Source organism: Hemiscyllium ocellatum, chromosome 11 (genome assembly GCF_020745735.1).
Source record: "Hemiscyllium ocellatum isolate sHemOce1 chromosome 11, sHemOce1.pat.X.cur, whole genome shotgun sequence".
Taxonomy (NCBI): Eukaryota; Metazoa; Chordata; class Chondrichthyes; order Orectolobiformes; family Hemiscylliidae; genus Hemiscyllium; species Hemiscyllium ocellatum.
Window position 1 is genome coordinate 3,309,491 of NC_083411.1, and position 27,608 is coordinate 3,337,098.

General features: G+C 44.4%; 1 protein-coding gene across 5 annotated transcripts in view; it reads right to left on the reverse strand.

Moving 5' to 3' along the window:
* fgf13a (fibroblast growth factor 13a) overlaps nt 1–27,608 on the reverse strand; it is a 745,108-nt gene that overhangs the window by 422,970 nt on the left and 294,530 nt on the right. For 3 of the 5 annotated variants that reach the window (XM_060832388.1, XM_060832389.1, XM_060832390.1), the window contains one exon: nt 3,261–3,428. The exons of the other annotated variants lie outside the window; for them this stretch is intronic. In XM_060832388.1, coding sequence (XP_060688371.1) covers nt 3,261–3,428 — 168 coding nt within the window. The remainder of the gene's footprint in view (nt 1–3,260; nt 3,429–27,608) is intronic. 5 annotated transcript variants of the gene reach the window in all.

The following is a 27,608-nucleotide window of genomic DNA, read 5'->3' on the forward strand; positions in this document are numbered from 1 at the left end:
CTTGAATTCAAATTTATGATGGGATTCAAAACTCCACTCTCAGAAAATTTAAACCTGGGCTTCAGGATTACCATTTGGTGACATCACCATGAAGCCACTTGATAGCTCTGTCAAAGAACCATCAAATACCCGATGGGCTGACTGAACTCTTTCAGCATTGTTTCATTATCTGAGCTTGTCTGTACAATCTGAGAAATATGCTCGTCTTTGGAGATTTAGTTCTTGCAGCAGAGGCAGGGTTCACCATATGATGAGTCTAACCCCTCATCGTCTGGCCTCTGCCATGCTGGACACACCTAGTGGCCATCAAGTTGGTCAGTTTCAACATGGGCCAATTTGGGAATTCAGGAATTCTGCCTCACTGGCTGTGACCTCTTTGGTTGGGATCCCTGGGAATGTCTGAGATGGGGCATCAATGACAGGCTAACCATTGCTCTCGGAGATAGGATCCTGTGGGCATCTTGAAGGTAAAATCAAGGTAAAACCTCTTTGTTAGTGACTGCAGTGATTCTCAAGAGGCCCAGCACTGAACAATGTTTTGCAGAAAGGATCCTCAAACAGGCATCAAGCTGTTTATTAATTAACTGCAGGCCTGATATCGATTTAAATAAGTCACTCGGTGTACCTGAATATTGTTCAAGGTCACACAAAAAAGCTCTTCAGAACTACTGGAAATCTGATACAAGAACAGAAATTGCTGGAAAAACTCAGCAGGTCCGGCAGGTCGCTGGACTCAAAAGGTTAACTCTGCTTTCTCTCTACACATCTGCCAGACCTACTGAGTTCCTCCAGCAGTTTCTGTCATTGCTCGAGGCCATTTGGGCACTGGATTAATTGCAGCCCTTTTCCAGGTACAGGAAAAAGCAAATTTCTGTCTCAAAATGGAAAAACCAAGCTCCCAGAGTCCGGACTCCCACTTACAAACTGTTCCAACTACAATTGCAGATGTTTCTGTTCCAAACTGAAACTGCTATTTACACAATATCTAAAGTCAGCCTAACGTTACCATTTATCCTTTTTATGCTTTTTTTGTAACTAGCTGGAACATTAATTCAGATTTCTAGGCAAATTCCAAAATAGCAGCTGCCTGTCAGATTTCCTTCTCCTTTGTAACTGATTAGTGCAGCGTGGAGAGAGTTTTGAGTGTCTGTCGCACTTTGCAAAGAAAGTTTCTCATTGTTTTAATCAGTGCTTACCAACAGGTGGAGAGAGATGGTTTAAGATATCCGTCACTGATATTGGTGGAATGATCTTTTCCATTGATTAGAGGCGTTAAACACGCAAAGAAAGTGTGCAATTTTCACAGAAAAAAAATAAAGGAATCACCTGACAATACATTTAAAATGTTGCTAACAGACCTTGTAAAGTCCCAATGTCCATGTAGGAACTACAGACTTTGATAAAGCCAGTTACCACATGTTGAATTATGAATGGGTAAAATCAGGGAATGTCATTCCTGAAATATGATTTAAGTATGGAATCCGGTGTAGATATGTGGCTAGAGTTGTGTAGTGCTCATGTTAGGATGGTTAGGAGCCCAGACCAAAATTCAGATCTGAATTTAATTTCCAAAAGTCAGTAAATGATAAGATGGTTTCAGTAACAATAAAGAATTGGGGTGGCATGGTGGCTCAGTGGTTAGCACTGTTGCCTCACAGCCCCATGGACCTGGGTTCGATTCTAGTCCTGAGTGACTGTCTGTGTGAAGTTTGGGCACTCTCCCTGTGTCTATGTGGGTTTCCTCCCACAGTCCAAACAGGTGCATTGGCCATGCTAAATTGTCCATGGTATTAGGGATGTGTAATGAGGTGAATGAGTCAGGAGTAAATGTAGGAGAGTGGGTTTGGTGGGATACTCTACTGACGGTCAGTGTGGATGCATTGGGCTGAAGGGCCTGTTTCCACATGGTAAGGATTCTAAATAAAGCTGTCAAGTTGTCATTTTTTTTAAAAAAGCCCTCTGGTGCACTAATGCCTTTCAGCAGAAGGAAATCTGCCGTCCTTACCTGGTGTGGCCTGTGACTCCAGGCTGCCAGCAGTGTGGTTTGGTATCGTGAATATAGCAAGACGATTTCTGGGATGTGGACTGAGAAAGCTCACCTTCCAACCAAGCACAGATCCCAAGAATATATTTTTAAATAAATGTAGCAGTCACTATCAATCTACCTGTGTTTTTTGTGAACTGTAAGTATGAAAACAAGGTAGCTGTGATGCTCATATACAAAAGAAATGGAAAAGATGGTCTTATGGAATGAGTGTAGATTGTTCTTTATAGAAAACAGGCAGAAATTGTAGTGGAAACTGTACAGAAATCATTAACAGCGGGTGATCATTTTGAATAGGATCTTAGTACAGTAAGAATCTTTTCACTTATAAATTAATTCCACCATTATAAATTCAATGGGTGTTGAGAGCAAGTCTGTAAATCTCTGTTACTGAACCACACGTGTCACTGAGTTATTTTTAGTCTAGCCCTGGGTCCTTAAAGCAGGGACTGCAAATGCATTGTTTAAAATAAAAACGAGGAACAAAGGAAATTGTCCATGGGAAAAACACGCATTAATGCACCATCCATAATTGGTGCATCAGTCACGTGATACAACTCTGTTTTGCAACTGTGAAGAAAACTACAATTACTTAAAACATTGCTACAATTTTTAAGCATTGACATACATCTGCATGCAATACACTGCCTTAAGATGCAACTTAACGTGCACTGCATACAGTTCTCATGTTAAAATTCTGATTCTCTGCCAATGGAATACAAATAGCATGAGGGTCTGCATGAGCAAATGTGCAGAAGCATTTATTATAAGAGGGAAAACTGCTGAGTTATAGTGCCATTCTCTTAGCCAAGTGGATCATTTTCAAAAGACAAACTGGGGAGGGGGTGGAGTGGCGATTTATAACAGCAAGCAACTTTCAAACAGCCAGGTAAGGTAGTGGTATGAAGTGAGTCACAGATAAAACATTCATTATCCTTTCCCTTCACCCCAGGGGTCTGTGCCTCCCGCATCCAAAGCAACAGACGGCTCTCTCACATGCGATTCTGTTCAAGCATCAACTCCAGGGCAATGTTCAGAGCTAGTGGACATGTCAGGCAATAGCCAAGGAGCTGTGGAAAGCTCACTGTGCCCTTTTCAAGCGCAACGTCTGCATTATTTACACAGGCTCCCCCCTCCCCTCCCCCCCATGAACACAGCACACCAGAGGGACACGTACAAGAACAGACAAGACATTCGATTTCTTTAGTAGACAAACCTTCCAGGTCTGTGTTCTCTTTGTGGTTCACTTGCTTCAAAGGGCAGCAGAAAATTTCGTGACACTTAGCACGAAATGGGGACTCTTTTTTCTTAACATCCGAGGATTGGATAGAGTCTCGATGCAACACATAGTAATCCTGTGTGTCAGAGGCAGCGTCATCCAGAACTGTGGTTTTCACACAACAAAATGAACTAACATTAGAACGCATTCACCCCAAGTTCTCCCTCCCACCCCCATTTCCCCAAAGTCTTCTTAAAACATTTATGCCAAGTGCGCTTACAAAAAAACAAACCATAGCTTTTGACACTCTTAAAATGTCAACAGTAATTCAATTCTTCACACAAAATCTTCAACATCCCCAATTTCAATCAGGCACATTAAATACAATGCAATTCCTGGCCCCAGTAGTTACAGACACTCTAATAGTGTCAACAACCACAATGTACTTCCACAAGATGGGCATTTACTCTATTCAGAAGGTTAACTTCACACACTTTGCATTCTCTTTCAGAATTCGGTGTTGAAGAAGTGACACTTTATTGTACCAAACCTTATTCAGGTATTATTTGGAGGGCCAGCCCCTCAGGGTTTGGACAATAAACTACAGGAAGATTATATTAGCATTGGAAGGTATGGACTGGTCAGGGTCAGATTAGGAGGTTAGGTTACACAGTTTCACCTTTTATTCTCTTGAGTTCAGAAGGCTGAAAGCTGATCTGATGAAAGTATTTAGCAATGATAGGATAGATAAGAGAGAAGTGCTTCTCTGGTGGGAAGCTCCAGAGTACGAGGCATGACCTGAAAATTAGGTAGACCTGAGGTAGACACCTGGATGTTGGGGGAGGAGCAAGTGAAATGTTTGAGATGGACTGATTCTTGTTGAATCAGTGGGTCAGCAGGATGCTATTTGGCCCTTCCAACTTTCTCCTTCATTCAACAAGACCATGGCTATTACCGTATCTCAATTGCACATTCCAACAAGATTCCGTATCTCCGATATCCCAAGAATTGGAAAGTATATCCATCTCAGTCTTGAACATACTCACTGACTGAGTGTCAGAGGGCCTTTGGAGTAAAACATGTCGAAGATGCACAGCTCTTTGTGTGAATAAATTTCTTCCCATTTTTGGTCTTAAATGGCTGACCTTTTACATAAGAACATAAGACCTAGGAGCAGGAGTAGGCCGTCTGGCCCTTCGAGCCCGCTCCGCCATTCAATAAGACCATGGCTGATCTTTTCATGGATTCAGCTCCACTTATCCACCCGCTCACCATCACCATTCATTGTTTAATTGTTCAAAAACTTATTTGTTTTTGTTTTAAAAGCTTTCAATGAGGTCACCTCAACAGTTCCACTGGGCAGGGAATTCCACCGATTCACACCCTCTGGGTGAAGAACCTCCTCCCCATCTCAGTCCTTTTATTCTTCAATTGAGAGCCTGTGCTCAAGATTTCACAGCCACGTGTCTGTACCTTAAGAGGCTCTTAAATACAGAGTAGTTGAAGGTAATAAGATGAGCAGGTGTTATAGAGATACACAGCATGGAAACAGACCTTTTGGTCTAACTTGTCCATGTGGACCAGATATCCCAACCCTATCTAGTCCCATTTGCCACCATTTGGATGTTAGATGTTCACTAGTTAAGTATATTTAGATGTAGACCTTCTGGTCCAAGAGGACTGGGTTTAAGATTAGATTAGATTCCCTACAGTATGGTCTTCAGCCCAAAAGTCCACACCGACCCTGCGAAGAGTAACCCACCAAGTACCCATTCCCCTACCCTAAACTTACCCCTGACTAATGCACCTAACACTATGAGCATGGCCAATTCACCAGATCTGCACATTTTTGGATTGTGAGAAGGAACCCACGCAGACACAGGGTTAATAAATTCCACACAGACAGTCACCTGAGGCAGGAATTGAACCCACGTACCTGGCACTGTGAGGCAGCAGTGCAAACCACTGAACCACCATGCTACCCACCGTCCCAGAGAGCTGTAGTAACACCTCTGAACTGGTTAATTTGAAACTATCAATTTCGATGTGAACTTGTCTTCGCCTAGACATCCTTGGAGAGAGAGTCTGTTTGTATACTCCAAGGTCTGGTTGGTGGGCACTGTACATAGAACATAGAACATAGAACAATACAGAACAGGCCATTTGGCACTTGATGTTGCGCCGAAGTGTGGACTATTCTCAGCTCGTCCCCCTACACTATCCCAAAATCATCCATGTGCTTATCTAAGGGTTGCTTAAATCTCCCTAATGTGGCTGAGTACATTATTATTGTGCACAACAGTGACACTTCTAGTCACATTTTCGAAATTTCTTTTGGATTTTTGATTTGAGTCTCTCTGTCCCAAGTGAGCAATCTCATCATGTACTTTGCTTTATTGTTTATTGTTTTGATATTGTTAATTTGGCTTTCTCTAAAACAGCAATTAGATATGAGATAAAGGAGAGCACTGGAGGGAGGTTAGAATGAAGGTGAACACCCTGTGGCCAGCAATAAACACTCTCCAGCAAACCATTCTTGTCCTATCGCAGACTTAAATGTTCTCGAACACCAGAGGGAGATATTTTCTCAGTTTCTTCCTTTATCAAACTTATTATAACATTCAGCCTTTCACTCTTATTGGGAACTGAGTTTTTGTGAGATGAAAGTCCAGTGAAATACAAAGACCAGCATACGGAACAATTAACCACCTTATTCATCACACACTGTTTGTTGGAACACAGAGTGAGCAGATATTTGCTGCAGAAACTCAGCAGATCTGGCAGGATGTACAGAGACAGAAACAGAGTTAATGCCTTTGAGTCCGATGTGACTGCTGTTTGGTCTGAAGACTAATCAGAACATTGGAAATGCAGTTCACACTGTGGAAAGCAGCTTTCAGGCAGCATTGAGAAAGATGATTTAAAGGATTGTTGGTTAAGAAAACAGCTTAATAATTCATAATCAGCCTCATATTATTTCTTCCCCAACAAGCCAACATGTAGCAGTTATGATTTACTATTTTAATTAACTGACTACTGCTACATTTTAAAGTCCTCCGTTGGCTATAAAGTGCCTTGGGATGACATAAAAGCCACCAGAAAAATGAAAGTAAAATTCCTTTCTTCATGTTTTCAGCCCCGAAGCTCAAATCTGGTGAATGAAGATTAGAGAACATTTTCATCATGAAATGCTAGTATGCTTTGCACTGCAAAATGAACAATCCAAAATCATGAATTTATTCCAAATCTGGATGATGCAAATGTGGTCATGATCAAAAATAACTTTTAAAAGCACCAGGGGACAGGATGGGGTTATATCAGGATTGGAGACAGACAAGAAAGTGGAGTTGAGACCACAGCCACAATCAGCCTTGGTCTTACTGAGGGGCTGAATGGCCTATGACCATGATCTTACTGAAGGGCAGCACAGGGTTGAAGGGTAGAATGGCTTACAGCTGCTCTTAGTTCTTGAACCCAATTGCAAATGAGAATCATTCAAAATTAGATTTTTACTGGAAGAGCGTTACATTTGCTCAAAACCCCGACATATGAACTTGTTACTCTTCCTCTGAGGCATGTCTCTATCTGACTGGGGAGAGACACAGCACCTCATTATAACATTAAAGTAACCTTCTGGCTGGGTTGTTTAAATATGAATGAACTTTCGCATTGGCTGGCTGGATTTCTCAGAGTTTTGAAAATGCAGCAGAGACTGGTGTGGCTGATCCAGCAGACTTCCTCCCAGTATGGAGAGATTGCCTGATGATCAAAGGCGAAACTGGTTGGGACTCTACTCACGGGAGTTGAGAAGAATGAGAGGGGATCTCATCGAAGCCCATCAGACTCTTAAGGGGCTTGGTGGTAAACACTGAGAGGATGTTCCCCTTCATGGGACAGTCTAGGACCACAGGGCATTCTCTCAGAACAAAGGGGCACTAATTTAAGACTGAGATGAGGAGGAATTTCTTCTCTCTGAGGGTTGTTTTTAAACATTAACTTATAGGTTGAGGACTGGGTGAGCATTTATTGCCCAGCCCTAATTACCCAGAGGGCAGAGTCACATACAGACCAGGCCATGTAAGGATGCAGTTTCCCTCTCTAAATGACATGAGTGAAACAGATGGGCTTTTCCCAACAATCAGTAAGACCTTCATGGTCATCATTTGACTGTTAATTCGAGATTTTTATGAATTCAGACACTACCATCTGCTGCGATAGGGCTTGAGCCGGGCTCCCTGGGACATTACCAGGGTGTCTGAATTAATAGTCCAGTGATAATACCACTGGGCCATCACATCTCCTTATTTCTTGAGTCTTTGTTGAACTGCTTGCTACAGAGAGCTGTGGGGTCAGAGTCTTTGTGTATATTTAAGGCTGAGATGGATAGATTCTTGATGTTATGAAGATATGTGTGTACAGTATCTTTAAGAGAGTTAGAAAACTAGAAGAAATATGTGACAGCTTCAAGGTAAGCGTGTAACGCTGGGTCGAAAGCTAGATTAGCTGGGTTACCTGGAAGCGACAATCAATTTAGGTTATACCCTAAAAATACCAAACTCCATCCAGTTTGAATTGAGTATACTGATAATCTTAAAAGTCAATGGCATAATCCAATGCTTTGGGGATATAAGTCTAGGGAAAATTGAACAGTTGAGAAGAGAACTGCCAAGCTACTAGCATGTAAAGACTGCCTGAAAAATAGCTCTCTTAAAAGTATCTTTATCGAACAGTAATCTATGAAGCAGAATCGCCAAGAAGAAGAAAAGAAGACAGGAATACAGAAGAGAATCGAAAGCTGTCTGGTTTTGAGATAAGAAGCTTTGTTTTGTAAATCTTAATTGGGAATTTTTATCAGACTAAAATTGTGGAGGGGGAAGGTAAAAGATATGCTATAGGAAGGAGTTGTAAATAATTGTTAGTTAATTATTCTCTGTTATACTTTAAGAAATAAAGTTATTAATTTTACTTTAAATAGTTCATGGCCTTTTAAATTTTCACAGATTACTGCAGAGGATAAATATTTTCTGTGTTGCTGTGTTAAATTAAGCAGGAGGATTTACCCCATGTCATAACATTGATCAGTCAAATATTGGATCAACTATGATCCAACTGAATAGCAGAGCAGGATTGAGGGGCTGAATGGCTTACTCCTGTTCTCATTTCGTATGGTTTTATAAACCGGGGTGTGGAGCAGAGTGCATCACCTCTCATACAAAACCCTCAAACACATGTCTGTCCATCCTACCCTCTCATACTGAGGTGGAAGAGGGATTGGATTGGTTGGAGACATGGAAGCCACCACTGAACTCCACCAAGCAACAGCATAAAAACACAAGACTTTCAGAAAACCTTAGATCAACTCCCATCAGTGAATGGGATGTCCCCTGGGTGTGTAAGAGATGAAGTAGGTGCAGAGCTCCCAGTACTTCACTGTAAGCTCTTCCACATCCAGGAGTGAGACATCATGCTCGATTACCTCACTGAGGTCTCCATTCAGAGATTTAAACATTGGTGAGTGAGTTAGGTCATTGGATGTCACACACTAATCTCTAAAATGTTGAATCATTTATTTTAAATGAGCTGCCACCTCCACTACAAACAGGGAAAGCAATTTACATTACATGACAGTTCACATTTTTCCCTCGTGGGTCTGGCCCATAAGGCAGGAGAACCTAGTCATCTGTGCAAAGCCGAGCTGTGGGATCCTGCTGTGCACAAATTGCTTGCTGCGCTTGCCTCCATCACAGCAATGACAACACTCCAAAAGTGTGTAGTCGACTGTGAAGGACTAAACATAGCCAAATGCAGCCTTCGTTCTGTGAAATAATTCATAACAAGGCCACGTTGTTCCATTTAGATGTGATAATACAGGTAGCAGGGATACATGCAGCAGAGACACTGCAGGACTTTGTGAAGGTGCTTAGAAAGAGAGAGAGAGACAGAGACAGAGAGACAGAGAGAGAGAGAGAGAGAGAGAAAGAGACAGAGAGAAAGAGAAAGAGAGAGAGAGACAGAGAGAGAGAAAGAGACAGAGAGAGAAAGAGACAGAGAGAAAGAGAAAGAGAGAGAGAGACAGAGAAAGAGAGAGGGAGACAGAGGGAGACAGAGAGAGAGTGAACAGTTTTCAGTGAAGGGAATGGTGGAGTTCAGCGACAGATACATGCTGAAGACTGAGGGGTTATGGATGAGCCTGGCAATGAGAAAAGAAAAAAGAAAAAGTACACATATGTATTTATATAGCACCTTTCACAACCACTTGAAATCCTAAGGCTCTTTCCAGCCAGCGAATTACCTTCTGAAGCATCGTCACTCCTACAATGTCGGAAATGGGCAGGCAGTTTATGGACAGCAAGATCCCACAATGTGACAATGACTGGTTCAATCCAATTTTTTATTATGTCGATTGAGGCATAAATATCCACCCTGCCCCCACTCACCCCCATTGGAGGCCAAGAGTAAACAACAGAAAACATGAATATCCCACCCAGCCACCTCTTCTAATACCATCTCCCAACACCCCACCCCCACCCCACTACTTGGGGCATGGTGTACAGACCCAGTTTTGGATTGTTTCCTCACCCCAGGAGCGACAGCACCAATGTGTGAGAAAGTCACGGGATTTCGGTGTCTCTGGGCTGCCCATGAAGGAGAAGTATTCAGGACACCAGCACAATCTCTCACGTGTCTTCAGAATACTGCCAGGACACCATTTTACAACCATGAGAGAGGCCTAATAGGAGCTGGGTCCCCTCTCGTCTAAAAGACAGTACTCTCTCAGCACTGCACTGGAGTCCCAACTTAAATTACAGTTTACAAAATAGGAGCAGCAGCCAGCCATTCGGCCCTTCGAGTCTGTTCAATATGATCATAGCTGACCATTCAACTCAGACTGCTATTCCTGCTTTTTGTTTTAGATTACTTACAGTGTGGAAACAGGCCCTTCGGCCCAACAAGTCCACACCGACCCGCCACCCACCCATACCCCTACATATGCCCCTTATCTAACACTACGGGCAATTTAGCACGGCCAATTCACCTGACCCGCACATCTTTGGACTGTGGGAGGAAACCGGAGCACCCAGAGGAAACCCACACAGACACGGGGAGAACGTGCAAACTCCACACAGTCAGTCGCCTGAGTCGGGAATTGAACCCGGGTCCACAGGCGCTGTGAGGCAGCAGTGCTAACCACTGTGCCACCGTGCCGCCCACTCACACTTTCTCCCCACACTATACACTTTAGTCACTTCAGCCCTAAGAGTGATATCTGGAAAACATTCAATGTTTTGTTCTCAATCACATGCAATGGCAGAAACTTCCACATGCTCTCCACTCTCTGGGTGAAACTATTTGTAATCTCAGTCCTCTGTCCTTAGACTGTGGCTCCTGGATCCATAGGAAGACCTGAACTTACAAGCTCTGAATGAAACTGTGACCAAGTGGAAAAGGATGTCAATATTTCAGATATGGCCAGGGTTGAATTTGAAACTGAATAATACATCTGGAACTATACTTCTCAAATCATGTTACTTCATCTTCTCTTTTAGTTTCAGAAGCAAACTTCTAATCAGTGTTTCTGGTGTGTCACCTGCATTGAACAGCACTCTATTGAACAGTTGAATTTTAGTCACTACCATTGATCTTTTTGTGATTCATTCACAGGATGAGGATGTCGCTGGCTGGGCCAGCATTTATTGCCCATCCCTAATTACCCAGAGGGCTATTAAGAATCAACCACATTGCTGTGGGTCCGAAATCACATGTAGGCCAGACCAGGAGAGGATGGTCACAGTTTTATTCAGAGCTTATAGAACATAGAAAACATAGAAAAATACAGCGCAGTACAGGCCCTTCGGCCCTCGATGTTTTGCCGATCCAAGCCCACCTAAACTACATTAGCCCACTATCCTCCATATGCATATCCAATGCCCGTTTAAATGCCCATAAAGAGGGAGAGTCCACCACTGCTACTGGCAGGGCATTCCATGAACTCACGACTCGCTGAGTAAAGAATCTACCCCTAACATCAGTCCTACACCTACCACCCCTTAATTTAAAGCTATGCCCCCTCAAAATATCTGACGCCATACGTGGAAAAAGGTTCTCATGGTCAACCCTATCTAAGCCCCTAATCATCTTGTACACCTCTATCAAGTCACCCCTAAACCTTCTTTTCTCCAATGAGAACAGCCCCAAGTGCCTCAGCCTTTCCTCAGCTTGTGAGTTCAGGTCTTCCTACAGAGCCAGACGTCACAGTCTAAGGACAAAGGACTGAGAGTGGGGAGCCTGTGGAAGTTTCTGCCATAGCATGTGATTGAGACCAAAATATTGAATCTTTTCCAGATATCACTCTTACTGATGTCCCTAAAGGACATCAGGAACCCAGCTGGGGCTTTTATTTGACAATGCAGAAGACATCAGAGTTTTTGACTGTGTGCAGATGTCGAGCAGAAGGGATTGGGAAAGAACAACAGGCCTTTGGCCTGAGTGTGAATGGGGGACTGAGGTGTTTTGGCGCTGAAAGGGAGGATGGTGCAAGACAACAGAGGGTGGCAGTTGGGCAAGACTAGAAATATGGCCTGACAGGCAGTTGGCATGCACTGTCCACCTCTGCTTCCATCTTAGCACCTTCCAGAGAGGCATCTGTCAGAGCTCCCATCTTGGATCTATCTGATGCTCAGAAGTGACCGATTACTGGCATCTTACAGCATCTCGTGGCATTTCCTCAATGGTAAGATGGGTACCATGTGATGTCAGCTATCCGTGGGAAGAGGTACTGGCTTATTGGACCCAGCGTCGAGGCTGGGTCATTCCGTATATTCAAAGCTGAGACAGACAGATTTTTAATCAGGAAGGGGATCGAGGGTAATGGGGACAAGGCAAGAAAGGGGAGCCGAGGTGATCAGATCAGCCAGGATCTCACTGATTCAGCCAGCAGCCTCGTTAGGCTGAATGACTGATTTGTGCTTCTGTACTATATGGTCCTATTACATTGCAAGCCTCCCAACAACTGTAGACTCTCCAACCTTCATAAGGGGGAGAGGAAATGCGGATTTGGGAAGTGACAGGTTGGGATAAAATGTAACCACAGGACATTGAGTCTCTATTCATGATGAATTCCTCTCTTCATTTTCTTTTACTATTTAAATACTGTTTACCCTAGTGTCAAACTTTGTCTAATGGTGCCTTTCTGAACTGCATTTTGTTGTTTGGTGTGTTGCTGTTAATGAAGGCTCTTATTGTTATTTCTACTGGAAAGAAACCAGACATTCTGTGCACTGACATTACTGATGCTGATATGAACAAACACACATGTAACCCCATCGCATCATTTTCCACTCTGATCCTTTAATGCAATTATCTTAACAGTTGGGGGCCTGTACACCTGGAAAATCCCAGCAGCTGCCAATCTCATAACGGAGGGACCTGGGGATAATCCCATCCTCCTAATCCCACCTCTGAAAGGAAGACCCTGCCTCAAATATCCAATTCCTGACCCTGCTGTGAAAATCCAGCCCTGTGTCTCTGTGATTGTAAGTACAAGTGAAAAGGTAATATCACCTCAGTACCACGCTCCTGTTAGAGAGGAAATACTGATGGTGGCTTAACCTGAGGGTCACTCAGGAGATGGGAAAGGATGAGAAGGAGAGCCCCTCATGGCAGCCTCAGCCGGTGTGGGAATTGAATCCATACCTTTTGCATCACTCACCAGTCAACTGAGCTAACTAACCCACTGATTGTAAGTAGTAGACATAAGGCAAATCAGAAGATTGGATTGAGTGTTTGGATGCAAATATCTTTTTCATCAGTTTAGACAATGTGGATATCCTTGGCAAGGCCAGCATTTATTACCCACTCACTTTCATCCATGTGATATTGGTAAACTAATCAAATTTCTAAGATTCATAAACCTTTGAACAAAGGGGTGTCACAGTGACCCAGTGGTTAGCACTGCTGTCTCACGGTGCCAGGGACCTGGGTTCAATTCCACCCTCGGGTGACTGTATGGAGTTTGCACATTCTCCCTGTGTCTGCGTGGATTTCCACTGGGTGCTCTGATTTTCTCTGACAGTCCAAAGATACGCAGGTTAGGTGAATTGTTATGTTGTCCCCAGAGTGTCCAGGATGTCTAGGTTAGGTGGGTTTGCCATGGGATTACTGGGATAGGAAAGGGGATGAGATGCTTCTCAGAGGGCTGGTGTGGACTCAATGGGCCAAATGGCTTGCTTCCATGTTGTAGGGATTCTAGTCAAAGAGATTTTTGCTTATCTGAGTCCCAAATAGCTGTTTGTTTATTCTGAGATTGTGACCCCGACCTCCAGGGAAAACAGCCACAGCCTGTTTAGCCTCTCCCTGGAACTCAAACCCTGACAACATCCTTGTAAATCTTTTCTGAACCCTTTCAAGTTTCACAACATCTTTCCGATAGGAAGGAGATCAGAGATGCATGCAATATTCCAACAGTGGCCTAACCAATGTCCTGTACAGCCACAACATGACCTCCCAACTCCTGTACTCAATACTTCATTCCCCAGCCAGGGAACACTCTCAAGGTCATGATTTGGAGGTGCCGGTGTTGGACTGGGGTGCATAAAGTTAAAAATCACACAGCACCAGGTTAAAGTCCAATAAGGTAATTTCAAAGCACTAGCTTTCAGAGTGCTGCTCCATCATCAGGTGGCTGTGGAATCTAAGTCTTATTTTCCACAACCACCCAATGAAGGAGCAGTGCTCTGAAAGCTAGTGCTTCCAAATAAACTGTTGGACTATAACCTGGTGTTGTGTGATTTTTAACTTTGTCCTCGAAAGGTCTACTTCATCAGTGTTCAGAACATTTATAAGTTCCACTGTTACTGACTCTCAGTCTTATGCATTCCTGGAAAAAATGGCCTCCTCTACTCAATCTTTACTATTAAAACAGTTTCTGTATCTCAGGAATTAGTGTAGTAAGATTTCATTCAACTTCACTAATACATCCCTCTCACCTTCCTTCGGTAAGGTTACAACCATTAATTTCTCTCCCTTAACCGAAGAAACTGGGCATGAATTCTGTGATATTGAAGAACCCAACAGACATTTAATGTCTCTAACTATTACACACAGACATTACATTCCTCAGTCACATAAGTGCCCGGGCTAACATTAAGCTATTATAGAGTCATAGAGATGTACAGCATGACACAGACCCTTCGGGCCAACCTGTCCATGCTGACCAGATATCCCAACCCAATCTAGTCCCACCTGCCAGCACCCGGCACATATCCCTCCAAACCCTTCCTATTCATAAACCCATCCAAATGCCTATTAAATGTTGCAATTGTACCAGCCTCCACCACATCCTCTGGCAGCTCATTCCATACACATACCACCCTCTGTGTGAAAAAGTTGCCTCTTAGGTCTCTTTTATATATCCTTCCCCTCTCACCCTAAACCTATGCCCTCTAGTTCTGGACTCCCCCACCCCAGGGAAAAGACTTTGTCTATTTATCCTATCCATGCCCCTCATAATTTTGTAAACCTCGATAAGGTCACTTCTCAGCCTCCGACGCTCCAGGGAAAACAGCCCCAGCCTGTTCAGCCTCTCCCTGTAGCTCAGATCCTCCAACTCAGGCAACATCCTTGTAAATCTTTTCTGAACCCTTTCAAGTTTCACAACATCTTTCCGATAGGAAGGAGACCAGAATTGCATGCAATATTCCAACAGTGGCCTAACCAATGTCCTGTACAGCCGTAACATGACCTCCCAACTCCTGTCCTCAATACTCTGACCAATAAAGGAAAGCATACCAAACACCTTCTTCACTATCCTATCTACCTGCGACTCCACTTTCAAGGAGCTATGAACCTGCACTTCAAGGTTTCTTTGTTCAGCAACACTCCCTAGGACCTTACCATTAAGTGTATAAGTCCTGCCAAGATTTGCTTTCCCAAAACGCAGCACCTCGTACTTATCTGAATTAAACTCCATCTGCCACTTCTCAGCTCATTGGCCCATTTGGTCCAGAACCTGCTGTAATCTGAGGTAACCCTCTTCGCTGTCCACTACACCTCCAATTTTGGTGTCATCTGCAAACTTACTAACTATACCTCTTATGCTCATTTCAAAATCATTTATATAAATGACAAAAAGTAGAGGGCCCAGCACCGATCCTTGTGGCACTCCACTGGTCACAGGCCTCCAGTCTGAAAAACAACCCTCCACCACCACCCTCTGTCTTCTACCTTTGAGCCAGTTCTGTATCCAAATGGCTAGTTCTCCCTTTATTCCATGAGATCTAACCTTGCTAATCAGTCTCCCATGGGGAACCTTGTTGAACGTCTTACTGAAGTCCATATAGATCACATCTACTGCTCTGCCCTCATCAATTTTCTTCGTTACTTCTTCCAAAAACTCAATCAAGTTTGTGAGACATGATTTCCCATGCACAAAGCCATGCTGACTACCCCAAATCAGTCCTTGCCTTTCCGAATATATGTACATCCTGTCCCTCAGGATTCCCTCTAACAACTTGCCCACCACCGAGGTCAGGCTCACTGGTCTATAGTTCCCTGGCTTGTCTTAACCGCCCTTCTTAATCAGTGGCATCACGTTTGCTAACCTCCAGTCTTCCGGCACCTCACCTGTGACTATTGTTGATACAAATATGTCAGCAAAAGGCCCAGCAATCACTTCTCTAGCTTCCCACAGAGTTCTGGGGTACACCTGATCAGGTCCTGGGGATTTATCCACTTTTAACTGTTTCAAGACATCCAGCACTTCCTCCTCTGTAATCTGGACATTTTGCAAGATGTCACTATCTATTTCCCTACAGTCTATATCTTCCATATCCTTTTACACAATAAATACTGATGCAAAATATTCATTTAGTATCTCCCCATTTTCTGTGGCTCCAAACAGAGGATGCCTTGCTGATCTTTGAGGGGCCCTATTCTCTCCCTAGTTACCCCTTTGTCCTGAATATATTTGTAAAAGCCCTTTGGAATCTCCTTAATTCTATTTGCTAAAGCTATCTCATGTCCCCGTTTTTCCCTTCTGATTTCCCTCTTATGTATACTCCTACTTCCTTTATACTCTTCTAAGAATTCACTCGATCTATCCTGTCTCTACCTGACATATGCTTCCTTCTTTTTCTTAACCAAACCCTGAATTTCTTTAGTCATCCAGCATTCCCAATATCTACCAGCCTTCCTTTTCACCCTGACAGGAATATACTTTCTCTGGATTCTTGTTATCTCATTTCTGAAGGCTTCCCATTTTCCAGCCGTCCCTTTATCTGCGAACATCTGCCTCCAATCAGCTTTCGAAAGTTCTTGCCTAATACCGTCAAAATTAGCCTTTCTCCAATTTCGAACTTCAACTTTTCGATCTGGTCTATTCTTTTCCATCACTATTTTAAAACGAATATAATTATGGTCGCTGGCCCCAAAGTGCTCCCCCACTGACACCTCAGTCACCTGCCCTGCCTTATTTCCCAAGAGTAGGTCAAGTTTTGCACCTTCTCTAGTAGGTACATCCACATACTGAATCAGAAAATTGTCTTGTACACACTTAACAAATTCCTCTCCATCTAAACCTTTAACACTATGGCAGTCCCAGTCGATGTTTGGAAAGTTAAAATCCCCTACCATAACTACCCTATTATTCTTACAGATAGCTGAGATCTCCTTACAAGTTTGTTTCTCAATTTCCCTCTGACTATTGGGAGGTCTATGATACAATCCCAATAAGGTGATCATCCCTTTCTTATTTCTCAGTTCCACCCAAATAACGTCCCTGGATGTACTTCCAGGAATATCCTCCCTCAGTACAGCTGTAATGCTATCCCTTAACAAACAGAAGCATGCTTCCAGCAGCATGTCCTACTTTAGGTGATCCAAGGTAAGATGGATCACCTAAATTATATTCTCAGGTCACTTACTTATCACGTGGTGTTTATATCATATTCAAGTCTCTTAAAGGTATAGATAAATTCACCATATCCCAAAGGGCTGTTCTTTCATTAAAGAGAGAGAGAGAGATGCCTGGTGGTGGTTTAATCTGAAGGTCACTATACCTCAGGTGAGGAGAGAGAGGTGAGGTGAGAAGGTTAGACCTTCATGACGGTTTCACTTGGTGGAGGAATTGAACCTATGCTGTTAGCATCAGGCTGTATCATTTACTGGTCATCCAGGCAACTGAGCCAACTAACTATCCCTTTAAGCTATACCAATGTACTGACAGTGAGACTTAACATAACATTCCCTTTTACAAAAGATAAAAAGCTATTTTTAAAATTTATCCCAAACAAACATACATAATTGTACTTTGGCATGTGTTGTCAATTTGATAATTATACAAACAGGGTAAAACTGAGTTTACAAGACTGCCATTTCAAATTTTAACACAATGCCTAGGAAGTTAATGACATGGTGATTTGTACCTGTCTGGAAAGATATGCATTGCTCACTTTTGTACTTGTTTGATAACTTGGTGGGCTTGCTGCTGGTTGTTGGAGTGCTGGACACTAATCTGAGCTGGCATCTGTCCCTCTGCTATGTGCTACCTTGATCAGTAGTAACTTGGTATAATTGAGCAAATTACATCTTTTAGAAATTTTTGCTGGTATCTAAATATTTGTATTTATATTTATCCCTGGCACTTCCTGTCTACTGCTCAATTCTGGTACCTGTTCGCTCATCATGTATTTCTTTCATTCTCTGCTCTTGAAGGAAAATGTCGCCCAACAATGGAATGGTTAGACATTTGGTTTCTGGGTAAGAAGTGCTTGGGATGGTAATGCCATTTTCTGTGATATTGCATGAAAATACTGCAACTCAGTATGAAAGTCTTGGTTGCCTGATGCTTAATTATCATTAATTTGAGGGTATGCTCTGCTGGATAGCTTGAGCACAGATAGTGCGGTGTCAATGTGATATGCAAAGAACAGTACAGCACAGGACCAGGCCCTTCGGCCCTCCAAGCCTGCGCTGACACATTTTGCCCTTCCATACTAAAATTGTCTTCACTTACAGGATCTGTATCCCTCTACTCCCTTCCTATTCATGTATCCGTCCAGGTGTTTCCTGAATGCTGCTGTTGTGTCTGCTTCCATCACCTCCCCTGGCAGCCCCTTCCAGGCACTCACTATCCTTTGTGTGATAAATCTGCCTCACAAATCTGTTTTAAATTTTCCCCCCCTCTGCACCTTGAACCTGTGTTCCCTAGTAATCATCCCCTCCACCCTGGGAAAAAGCCTCATACTTCCCACTCTATCCTTGCCATTCACAAGCTTATAAACGTCTATCAGTTTGCCCTCTACCTCCTGTATTCCAGTGAAAACAAACCCAGTCTATCCAACCTTACTTCATCACTGAAATCCCCCCATTACAGGCAGCATCCTGGTGAACCCTCTCTCAGCTCTCTCCAAAGCCACATGCCGTTTCTCACTTAATAGAGTTGTCTCGAAATGATTTGCTAGTGACCTGCGGTCTGTCACCAAAGCCTATTTCATTCAATATTGAATAAACTTAAAATACTGCTCATCACATCAACAACTGTTTGGCTCATTGTGCTGCTGAGTCATTGAATAATGAGAAATTTTGAGAAGTAATCTGTCACAAGGATGTGATCTTCCTTTGTGCAGGGAGAATGGGTCTGCTGCTGCTTTTGTCCAAGGAATGGACTGAATATTTTATGTTGAAGCTCCTTCTGCTACTGGGGTTGATATGTATGACCAAGTGTTTCCGAGTTTGATTAGATTAGATTCCCCACAGTTTGGAAACAGGCCATTCAGCTCAACACCGACCCTCCGAAAAGTAACCCATTCCCCCTAACTAATGCACGTAACTCCACGGGCAATTTAGTATGACCAATTCACCTGACCTGCACATCCTTGGTCTGTGGGAGGAAACCGGAGCACCCGGAGGAAACCCACGCAGACACGGGGAGAACGTGCAAACTCCACACAGACAGTCACCCGAGGCTGGAATTGAACCTGGGTCCCTGGTGCTGTGAGGCAGCGGTGCTAACCACTGAGGTGAATATCCTGATGCCATCTGACATAGGATGCAGAAGTAGGCTATTCAGCCCATCAAATCTGCTGTGCTGAGATCAATGAAATCATTGCTGATCTGATAATCCTCTGCACTTTCCCATCTGCTCCCGTTATCCTTGAATCCTTCCTGATTAAAAATCTGTCTATCCCAGCCTTGAATATACTTCATGACATAGTCTCAACAACCCTTTCGTGTAAAGCATTTCCACAGATTCATCATCCTCTGACAGAATAAGATTCCTCCTTATCCCTGTCTGAAACAGACAATCCTAATCCAAAGGTGATACCCTCTAGTCCTAGACTCTCCCACAAGGAGAAACAACTCCTCCGTATCTACCCTGTCAAGTAACCAATGCATTTTGCATGTTTCAATAAGGTCACCTCTCCAGTGGGTTCAAGCTCAACCGATCCAACCTCTCCTCGGAGGACAATTTCACCTTACTTGGTACCAGTCTAGTGAATCTTCTCTAGGTTACCTCCAATATCAATATATCTGTTCTCAGATAAGGGTATCCCTGCACAGTACACAGATCCATGACTTGTGATGTTCATCTCTGTGTTACCAAAATGGTCAATCCTCCTCAGCATCCAACGAGCAGCGAAATCGACGTTTCGGGCAAAATCCCTTCATCAGGATGCTGCCTGAACTGCTGTGCTCTTCCAGCACCACTGATCCAGAATCTGGTTTCCAGCATCAGCAGTCATTGTTTTTACCTACTTCCCTAATACTGTCAGACCATCCCTGAATAATGAAACTGCCACTCCTGTAGTTGCTCCTCTTTGGTGAGATGCTGCCTGGCCTGCTGTGCTTTGACCAGCAACACATTTGCAGTTGTCTATTGTAACCATTCACACTGGCTCTGGTCAAAGGGTAAAAGACCAGCTTTGAGAACATCTTCATAAATAAGGTATCACTGAATTGATTGAGGGGGAGATGCTGGCCTAGTGCTGGACTGTTAATCCAAAGACTAGATCAGAGTGGTGCTGGAAAAGCACAACACGTCAGGCAACATCCGAGGAGCAGGAAAATCGATGTTTCGGGCAAAAGCCTTTCATCTGGAATAGAGGCAGGGTGCCTGCAGAGTGGAGAGATAAATGAGAAGGGGGTGGGGGTGGGGAGAAGGTAGCAAGGTGCACAATGGGTGAATGGGGGTGGGGATGAAGGTGATAGGTCCGAGAGGAGGGTGGAGTGGATAGGTGGGAAGGAAGATAGGCAGGTAGGTCAGGTCATGGGGACAGTGCTGAGCTGGAAGTTTGGAACTGGGGTGAGGTGGGGAAAGAGGAAATGAGGAAACTGGTGAAGTCCACATTGATGCCCTGGGGTTGAAGTGTTCCGAGGCGGAAGATGAGGCGTTCTTCCTCCAGGTGTCAGGCAGTGAGGGAGCGGCGGTGAAGGAGGCCCAGGACCTCTATGTCCTCGGCAGAGGGGAAGAGGGAGTTGAAATGTTTGGCCACGGGGCGGTGTGGTTGATTGGTGCGGGTGTTCCAGAGATGTTCCCTAAAGTGCTCTGCTAGGAGGCGTCCAGTCTCCCCAATGTAGAAGAGACCACATCGGGAGCAACGGATACAATAAATGATATTGGTGGATGTGCAGGTAAAACTTTGATGGATGTGGAAGGCTCCTTTAGGGCCTTGGATGGAGGTGAGGGAGGTGATGCAGGTTTTGCAATTCCTGCGGTGGCAGGGGAAGGTTCCAGGATGGGAGGGTGGGTCGTAGGGGGGCGTGAACCTGACCAGGTAGTCACTGAGGGAACGGTCGTTGCGGAAGGTGGAAAGGGGTGGGGAGGGAAATATATCCCTGGTGGTGGGGTACCTTTAGAGGTGGTTGAAATGTTGTCGGATTATGTGGTTTATGCGAAGGTTGGTAGGGTGGAAAGTGAGTACCAGGGGCATTCTGTCCTTATTACGGTTGGAGGGGTGGGGTCTGAGGGCGGAGGTGCGGGATGTGGACGAGATGCATTGGAGGGCATCTTTAACAACGTGGGAAATTGCGATCTCTAAAGAAGGAGGCCATCTGGTGTGTCTGTGGTGGAACTGGTCCCCCTGTTAATCCAAAGACCCAGCTAATGTTTTTAGATTAGATTAGACTTACAGTGTGGAAACAGGCCCTTCGGCCCAACAAGTCCACACCGACCCGCCGAAGTGCAACCCACCCATACCCCTACATTTACCCCTTACCTAACACTACGGGCAATTTAGCTTCAATTAGCTACGGCCAATTCACCTGACCCGCACCTCTTTGGACTGTGGGAGGAAACCGGAGCACCCGGAGGAAACCCACGCAGACACGGGAGAACGTGCAAACTCCACACAGTCAGTCGCCTGAGTCGGGAATTGAACACAGGTCTACAGGCGCTGTGAGGCAGCAGTGCTAACCACTGTGCCACCGTGCCGCCCCATGTGTTCTGAGGTCCTGGGTTTGAATCCTGCCATGGCAGATAATGGGATTTAAATTCAACAAAAATCTGAAAGTAAGAGTCTAATGGTGACCGTGAATCCATTCTTGATCGTCAGAAAAACCCATCTGGTTCACTAATGTCCTTTAGCGAAGAAAATCTGTCATTCTTAACTGGTCTGGCCTACGTGAGTCTCCTGACCCAGAGCAAACTGCCTGATGGGCAATTAGGGATGGATAATAAATGCTGGACTAGACAGTGGCACCCCCATCCTGTGAACGAATTATAAATGAAGTTGTGTGGGTTGGTTAATCCACTCTGTAAACAGACTGAACCATTTTGGTATCTGACTGATATCTCACTTCGTAGCCATTCCTTGGGAGATTGGTGGCTGATTCCATTGTATCATGTGAGGTCTGTTCCCTCACACTGGGTGTGGTTTGAATCTCATGAATTGTGACATTCTCCAGAACTGTACAAACTGGTAACCTCTGCTCTCCACCCCCCCCCCCCCCCCACTTCCCCCCCACCCCACCAGTGAACCAGCGAGCAGATTTTATGAAGCTGAGATGAGCTTTCGAGTTGACACAACAGTATGACTGACTTTGCACTGAATTGATGATCCGTTATATTCCGTGAGATAGTCTCTTGCAGGCTGTACCTTGGAGCACCATTTGCTGTGATCAATCTTTCAAGAAGCAGGTGTAATGTTTTCGCACTAGGTCCCATGTTGATTTTAGCTTTAAGTGTGTGTCACTCTGCATTTTCCATCCGATAGAAATAAATGGTTGTTAAAGTTTCTGATCATATTACACTCTCGACATGGTGTGTGAAGGTAACAATAAGGAAAACAAGGTCATCTTCTGAAAATTGCCTTTTATTCAGTTGCTTTTGAACTTCATCAATGTGTATTTATAGAGTCATACAGATGTACAGCACAGAAACAGACCCTTCAGTCCAATCATCCATGTGGACCAGTTTCCTAACCTAATTTACTCCCATTTGCCTGCACTTGGCCCGTTTCCCTCTCAACCCTTCCTATTCTTATACCCATCCGGATGCCTTTTAAATTCTGTAATTGCATCACTTCCTCTGGCAGCTCATTCCATACACATACGACCCTCTGCGTGAAAAAGATGCCCCTTAAGTCTCTTCCCCATAACTCTATAAGGTCACCCCTCAGCCTCCAACGCTCCAGGGAAACAGCCCCAGTCTATTAAGAATGCTTTGCTTTCCTGATGGTCATTGCCCTATCTGCACATCTATATGACTATCTATGCTCAAGGAACTGATGCTACTCCCTTGCTGTAGCTGGATGTTAATTTTCTGTGAATCATGCACATGGTCACTCAGATACCAGAGGACTACAATGTCCCTGTTGCTCCTCATTTACAAAGTTTGATTAGATTAGATTACTTACATTGTGGAAACAGGCCCTTCGGCCCAACAAGTCCACACCGACCCGCCGAAGCGCAACCCACCCATACCTCTACATTTACAGCAGCTTCTGTGTTTCTTTGTTTGAATTCTATGTTGTTGAAAGTTACTGTAGAGTGATCTTCAATTTGTTTTCCAAATATCTATTACCAAGATAATGGAGTCATGTATGGATAGCCACCACAAATCCCATGGTGTGATTTTGTTTCCAATAGGGTGTTTTACCTGTTTAATCAATGCTTAGGTTATCTCTTGTGACATTAAAAAATTGCCTCATGATACTGAAGACTCCAACAGATGTTTATAACTACCTGTTTTGTACAAATGGGTCAGTATGATCGGTTGGTTGGAAGTCAGGTTTGTGATACAGTGTCAAATTCCCGCATTGACCGAAGTTATCATGAAGGACTCTCCTTCTCAACCTCTCTCCTTGCCTGAGGCACAGTGACCCTTGGGTTAAACCACCACCAGTCATCTCTGTCTCATGACAGAACAGCCCTCTGGTTCAGGAGGACAGTGGTGACCTTACCATCCACCTTCACTATAATGTTCAAACATTGCATTCCTCAGGCACATAAGTGTCCAAGCTCATTTTAAGCTGTTAACATACAAAAGGTCACACAATACCAGATTATAGTCCAACAGGTTTATGTGAAATCACAAGCTTTCCGAGCAACACTATAACCTGATGTCGTGTGAGTTCTGACCTTGTCCACCCGGGTCCGATACTGGCACCTCCACATCAACTTACAGAAGAGAAGCATGTTTACAGTAGAAAGTCAAGTTTCTAGTGATCTATGATAAGATGGAATATAAGTTTCTTATAACATGATGGTACGTGCTAAAATGCAGTAATAAGTGCATCTCTCAAAGGCATACTAACATATTGACCGGGCAACACGATACAACACTGAAAACCAATGCACAGTATCTCAGATACAATCGCAGTAGCCATATTTATTTGACTATGCCAATCTCTATGATGTCATGGCTGACATACTCCTTGATTCTCTGCTCCCTTGCTGTAGCTGCATGTTAATTTTCTGTGAATCATGCACATGGTCACTCAAATACCAGAGGACTAAAATGTCCCTGTTGCTCCTCATTTACAAAGTTTCTGTTTTCCATTTTTGTTCCAAATTGGATGACTTCCCTGTAGTTCACAGTTTATTCCACATGCTGGGTTTTCACTCAATCAATCTCTACCCCTTTGAGATCTCTTCACGCCCTCCTCACAGTCTTCCCAAAGATGTCTGCAGTGTCAGGACATTGCTCTGAATCAGCTCTTCCCACAGCACCTCGAGGTGTTTTTGTGTCTTCCACCATGAAGGTAGAAGCAATGGGTGGGGATTAGTGTTTGTGATGGGGGGGCAGCTAGTAGGGTGCCTCAGTAAGTTACCTCATATACGGGTGTAAATTGTGCATCAGGCATCAAAAAACCCAGCACCAACACTCCTGGATTACATTCCATGCACCCCGCCCCCCAACCCGAGTGGGTACAACTCCCACCTCCTGAGAGCTGCTGGGTTATCAGAGACTGGCAACTATGCATTGGCATTCAGAGACCGGGCAGCTGCCAATAATACCCACACCAGGGGACGGCATCGCTGAGGGATTCACAGGAGATTGGTGTTATGGTGATTCCACCCTCAGCTGACTGTCTGGGTGGAGTTTGCACGTTCTCCCCATGTCTGTGTGGGTTTCCTCCGGGTGCTCCAGTTGCCTCCCACTGTCCAAAGTTGTGTAGATTAGGGTCGATTGGCCGTGCTAAATTGCCCATTGAGTTCAGGGGTGTGCAGGCTGGGTTAGCCATGGGAAATGTGTGGTGATGGGGGATGGGATGCTGTTTGGAGGGTCAGTGTGGATACGATGGGCTGAATGGCCTGCTTCCACATTGGAGGGATTCAATGCAGTTTATTTCATGATAACAACGAGGTATAAGTTACATTGACACTGTTAGTAAGATGATGAGGCAGATCGCAAATGGGGGGGATGGGGGTCTATCTTCTTCGAGATCCAGAGACATCCTCCCCACTCAGATCCATTTGATATCACCATATGAGGCGGTGCTTAATGCACTCCTCAGCATTAACCCTTCAGAGCCTAACACCTTAACACAAGGTAACACTCTCTCTCCCTGATGCTCTGTAATATCTATTGCTCAGATTTGAAGCTCACCAATGTTGAGCTGATTAACAGACACTGAATGGTTACTGGGGATTGCAATGTGCTCCTCCCCCACTCCACCCAGGCATTGCTGCAATGTCACCGGCACTGTCCCCCTTTTGTCAGCCTGACTTTGTTTATTCAGTTAAGATGAAATAAAATCAAGATTAGGCGCTCTCTTTTGAACAGCTCTAGTCCCAATTAGGTTGATCTCTGCTCATAGCTGCCATTACAGGAGAAATCTTCGAAGGAAGATCAGAAAAACAGAGATGGGAGGCAGCAGCCCCAGGGTGAGGGTTAAGCTGCTTAATGAGAGACCACATTCAGAAAGGAAACCTCATTATCTGATTCCACAGTCTGTCCACATCGAGTGTAACTTGTCGGAGCAAGCTGTACTCACACATTTTAATTTCGTTGTTGATAGGCAAACAATACAATACATCATTAAAACGCTGGGCCAGCCTTGTGTTTCACTCAGAGCTGTTGAAATTAGATGCTTTGCCTGGTGGTGAGAAACACACTTAATTGGTCTCATTTGAAAGGGCCTTTGGAAAAGCACAAACAGATCTAACCTCCACCTCCCCCCCCTCACCCCCCACCGAACCGTCAAAAAGCAAACAAAAAGCAATGCTGTTGTTTATCCACTTTGCAGTCTCTATGTGTTGTGAGCATTCACCTCCACCCTTCCAGCTCAGTAAATGCAAGAAAGGGAGTGGGCCATTCGGCCCCAGATGCCTGTTCTATCATTTGGTTCAGCTGTTGGCCTCTGCTCCAATAGCAGATGCAATGATTGTCACGAGGTCAGCTGGGCGGATCTCATACAATCCAATTTCCCTGATAGGACTAGATTAACAGCCCCAATCAGGGAGCCCTGCCTGACTGATAGAAACAGGAGTGGCAGGGGTTCTGTTCACCCTAAGAGCTGGCTCTGAGCGAGCTGGATCAGTGTCAAAACCTCACCAGGTGTGAATAAAGGATGACTTGGTGATGGGATACCAGCATCTGTGCAGTTATTTCAGCAGCTGCTTATCATTGCAAATGATGCATGGTGCTTCAGGAAATGCCTCCATAGAAACATAGAGAGGAGGAGTAGGCCAGATTCCTGATGAAGGGCTTTTGTCCGAAACATCAATTTTGCTGCTCCTTGGATGCTGCCTGAACTGCTGTGCTCTTCCAGCACCACTCTAATCCTGAATTGGGTTTCCAGCACCACTAATCCAGAATCTGGTTTCCAGCGTCTGCAGTCATTGTTTTTAAGCCCTTTAAGCCTGCTCTACCATTCAATATGATCATGGCTGATCATCCAACTCAGTCTCCTATTCCTGTGTTCTCCTCATACCCTTGATCCCTTTAGTCCCACAAACGATACCTAACTCTTTCATATAAATGGTCAATGTTTTCTCCTCAACTGCTTTCTTTGAAAGCTTTAAAAGGCTTACACCAAAAGTTAAAGGAATTTAAACAGCTACTGAAGATTCAGATGAATAGACATTTTGGGCAAAAGCCTTTCATCAGGAATGGTTTTGCCCGAAATGTCAATTTTCCTGCTCCTCGGATGCTGCCTGACCTACTGTGCTTTTCCAGCACTAGTCTAATGTTGACTTTGATCTCCAGGTTCTGCAGTTGTCACTTTTGCTTGCTCAGAGCTGAACTGGCCCACTCCTGCTGCTATTTTCTTTGTTTCTTTGTCATTTGTGACCTTGCCATCAGCTGTTGGGCACTGGAGCCGGAACAGCATGGTGTCCCTGGGATTTCTTTGCTTTCTTTCAAGGGATGTGGATGTCACTGACTGGGTCAATCTTTTTGGTCATTCGTAATTGCACTTGAGAAGGTGGTACTTAGCGTCCTCTTGAACCACTGTGATCCACGTGGTGCAGGAACTCTCATGGTGCTGTTTGGAGATTTCCAGGATTTAGGCTCAGCGACAGTGAAGGAATGATAGTATATTTCAGTCAGTGAATGGCTTGGAGGGGAATGTGGAGGGGGTGGTATATCTGCTCCCCTGTGTGATAGAGGTCATGGGTTGGTGATATCTGGTAACTTTGGTGAGTTGCTGCAGCACATTTTGTGGATGGTACATACTGCTGCGACTGTGCCTTAGTACAATGTGGTCACACAGCCAGTCCGAGGGTCAACGCAAGCCAGAAAGCACTACCACATACAGACCCTGGAGATCGACCCAGCAGCAGCAAAGACGAGCGCACAGGTAGCCTCAGCGTAGAGGGAGGGAACCTTCAAGGTGAAGGATGGGTGCCAAGTTCAGTGGGACGCTTATGGAATGTGAGATTTCCAGGTTTCCTGTTATGAGGAAA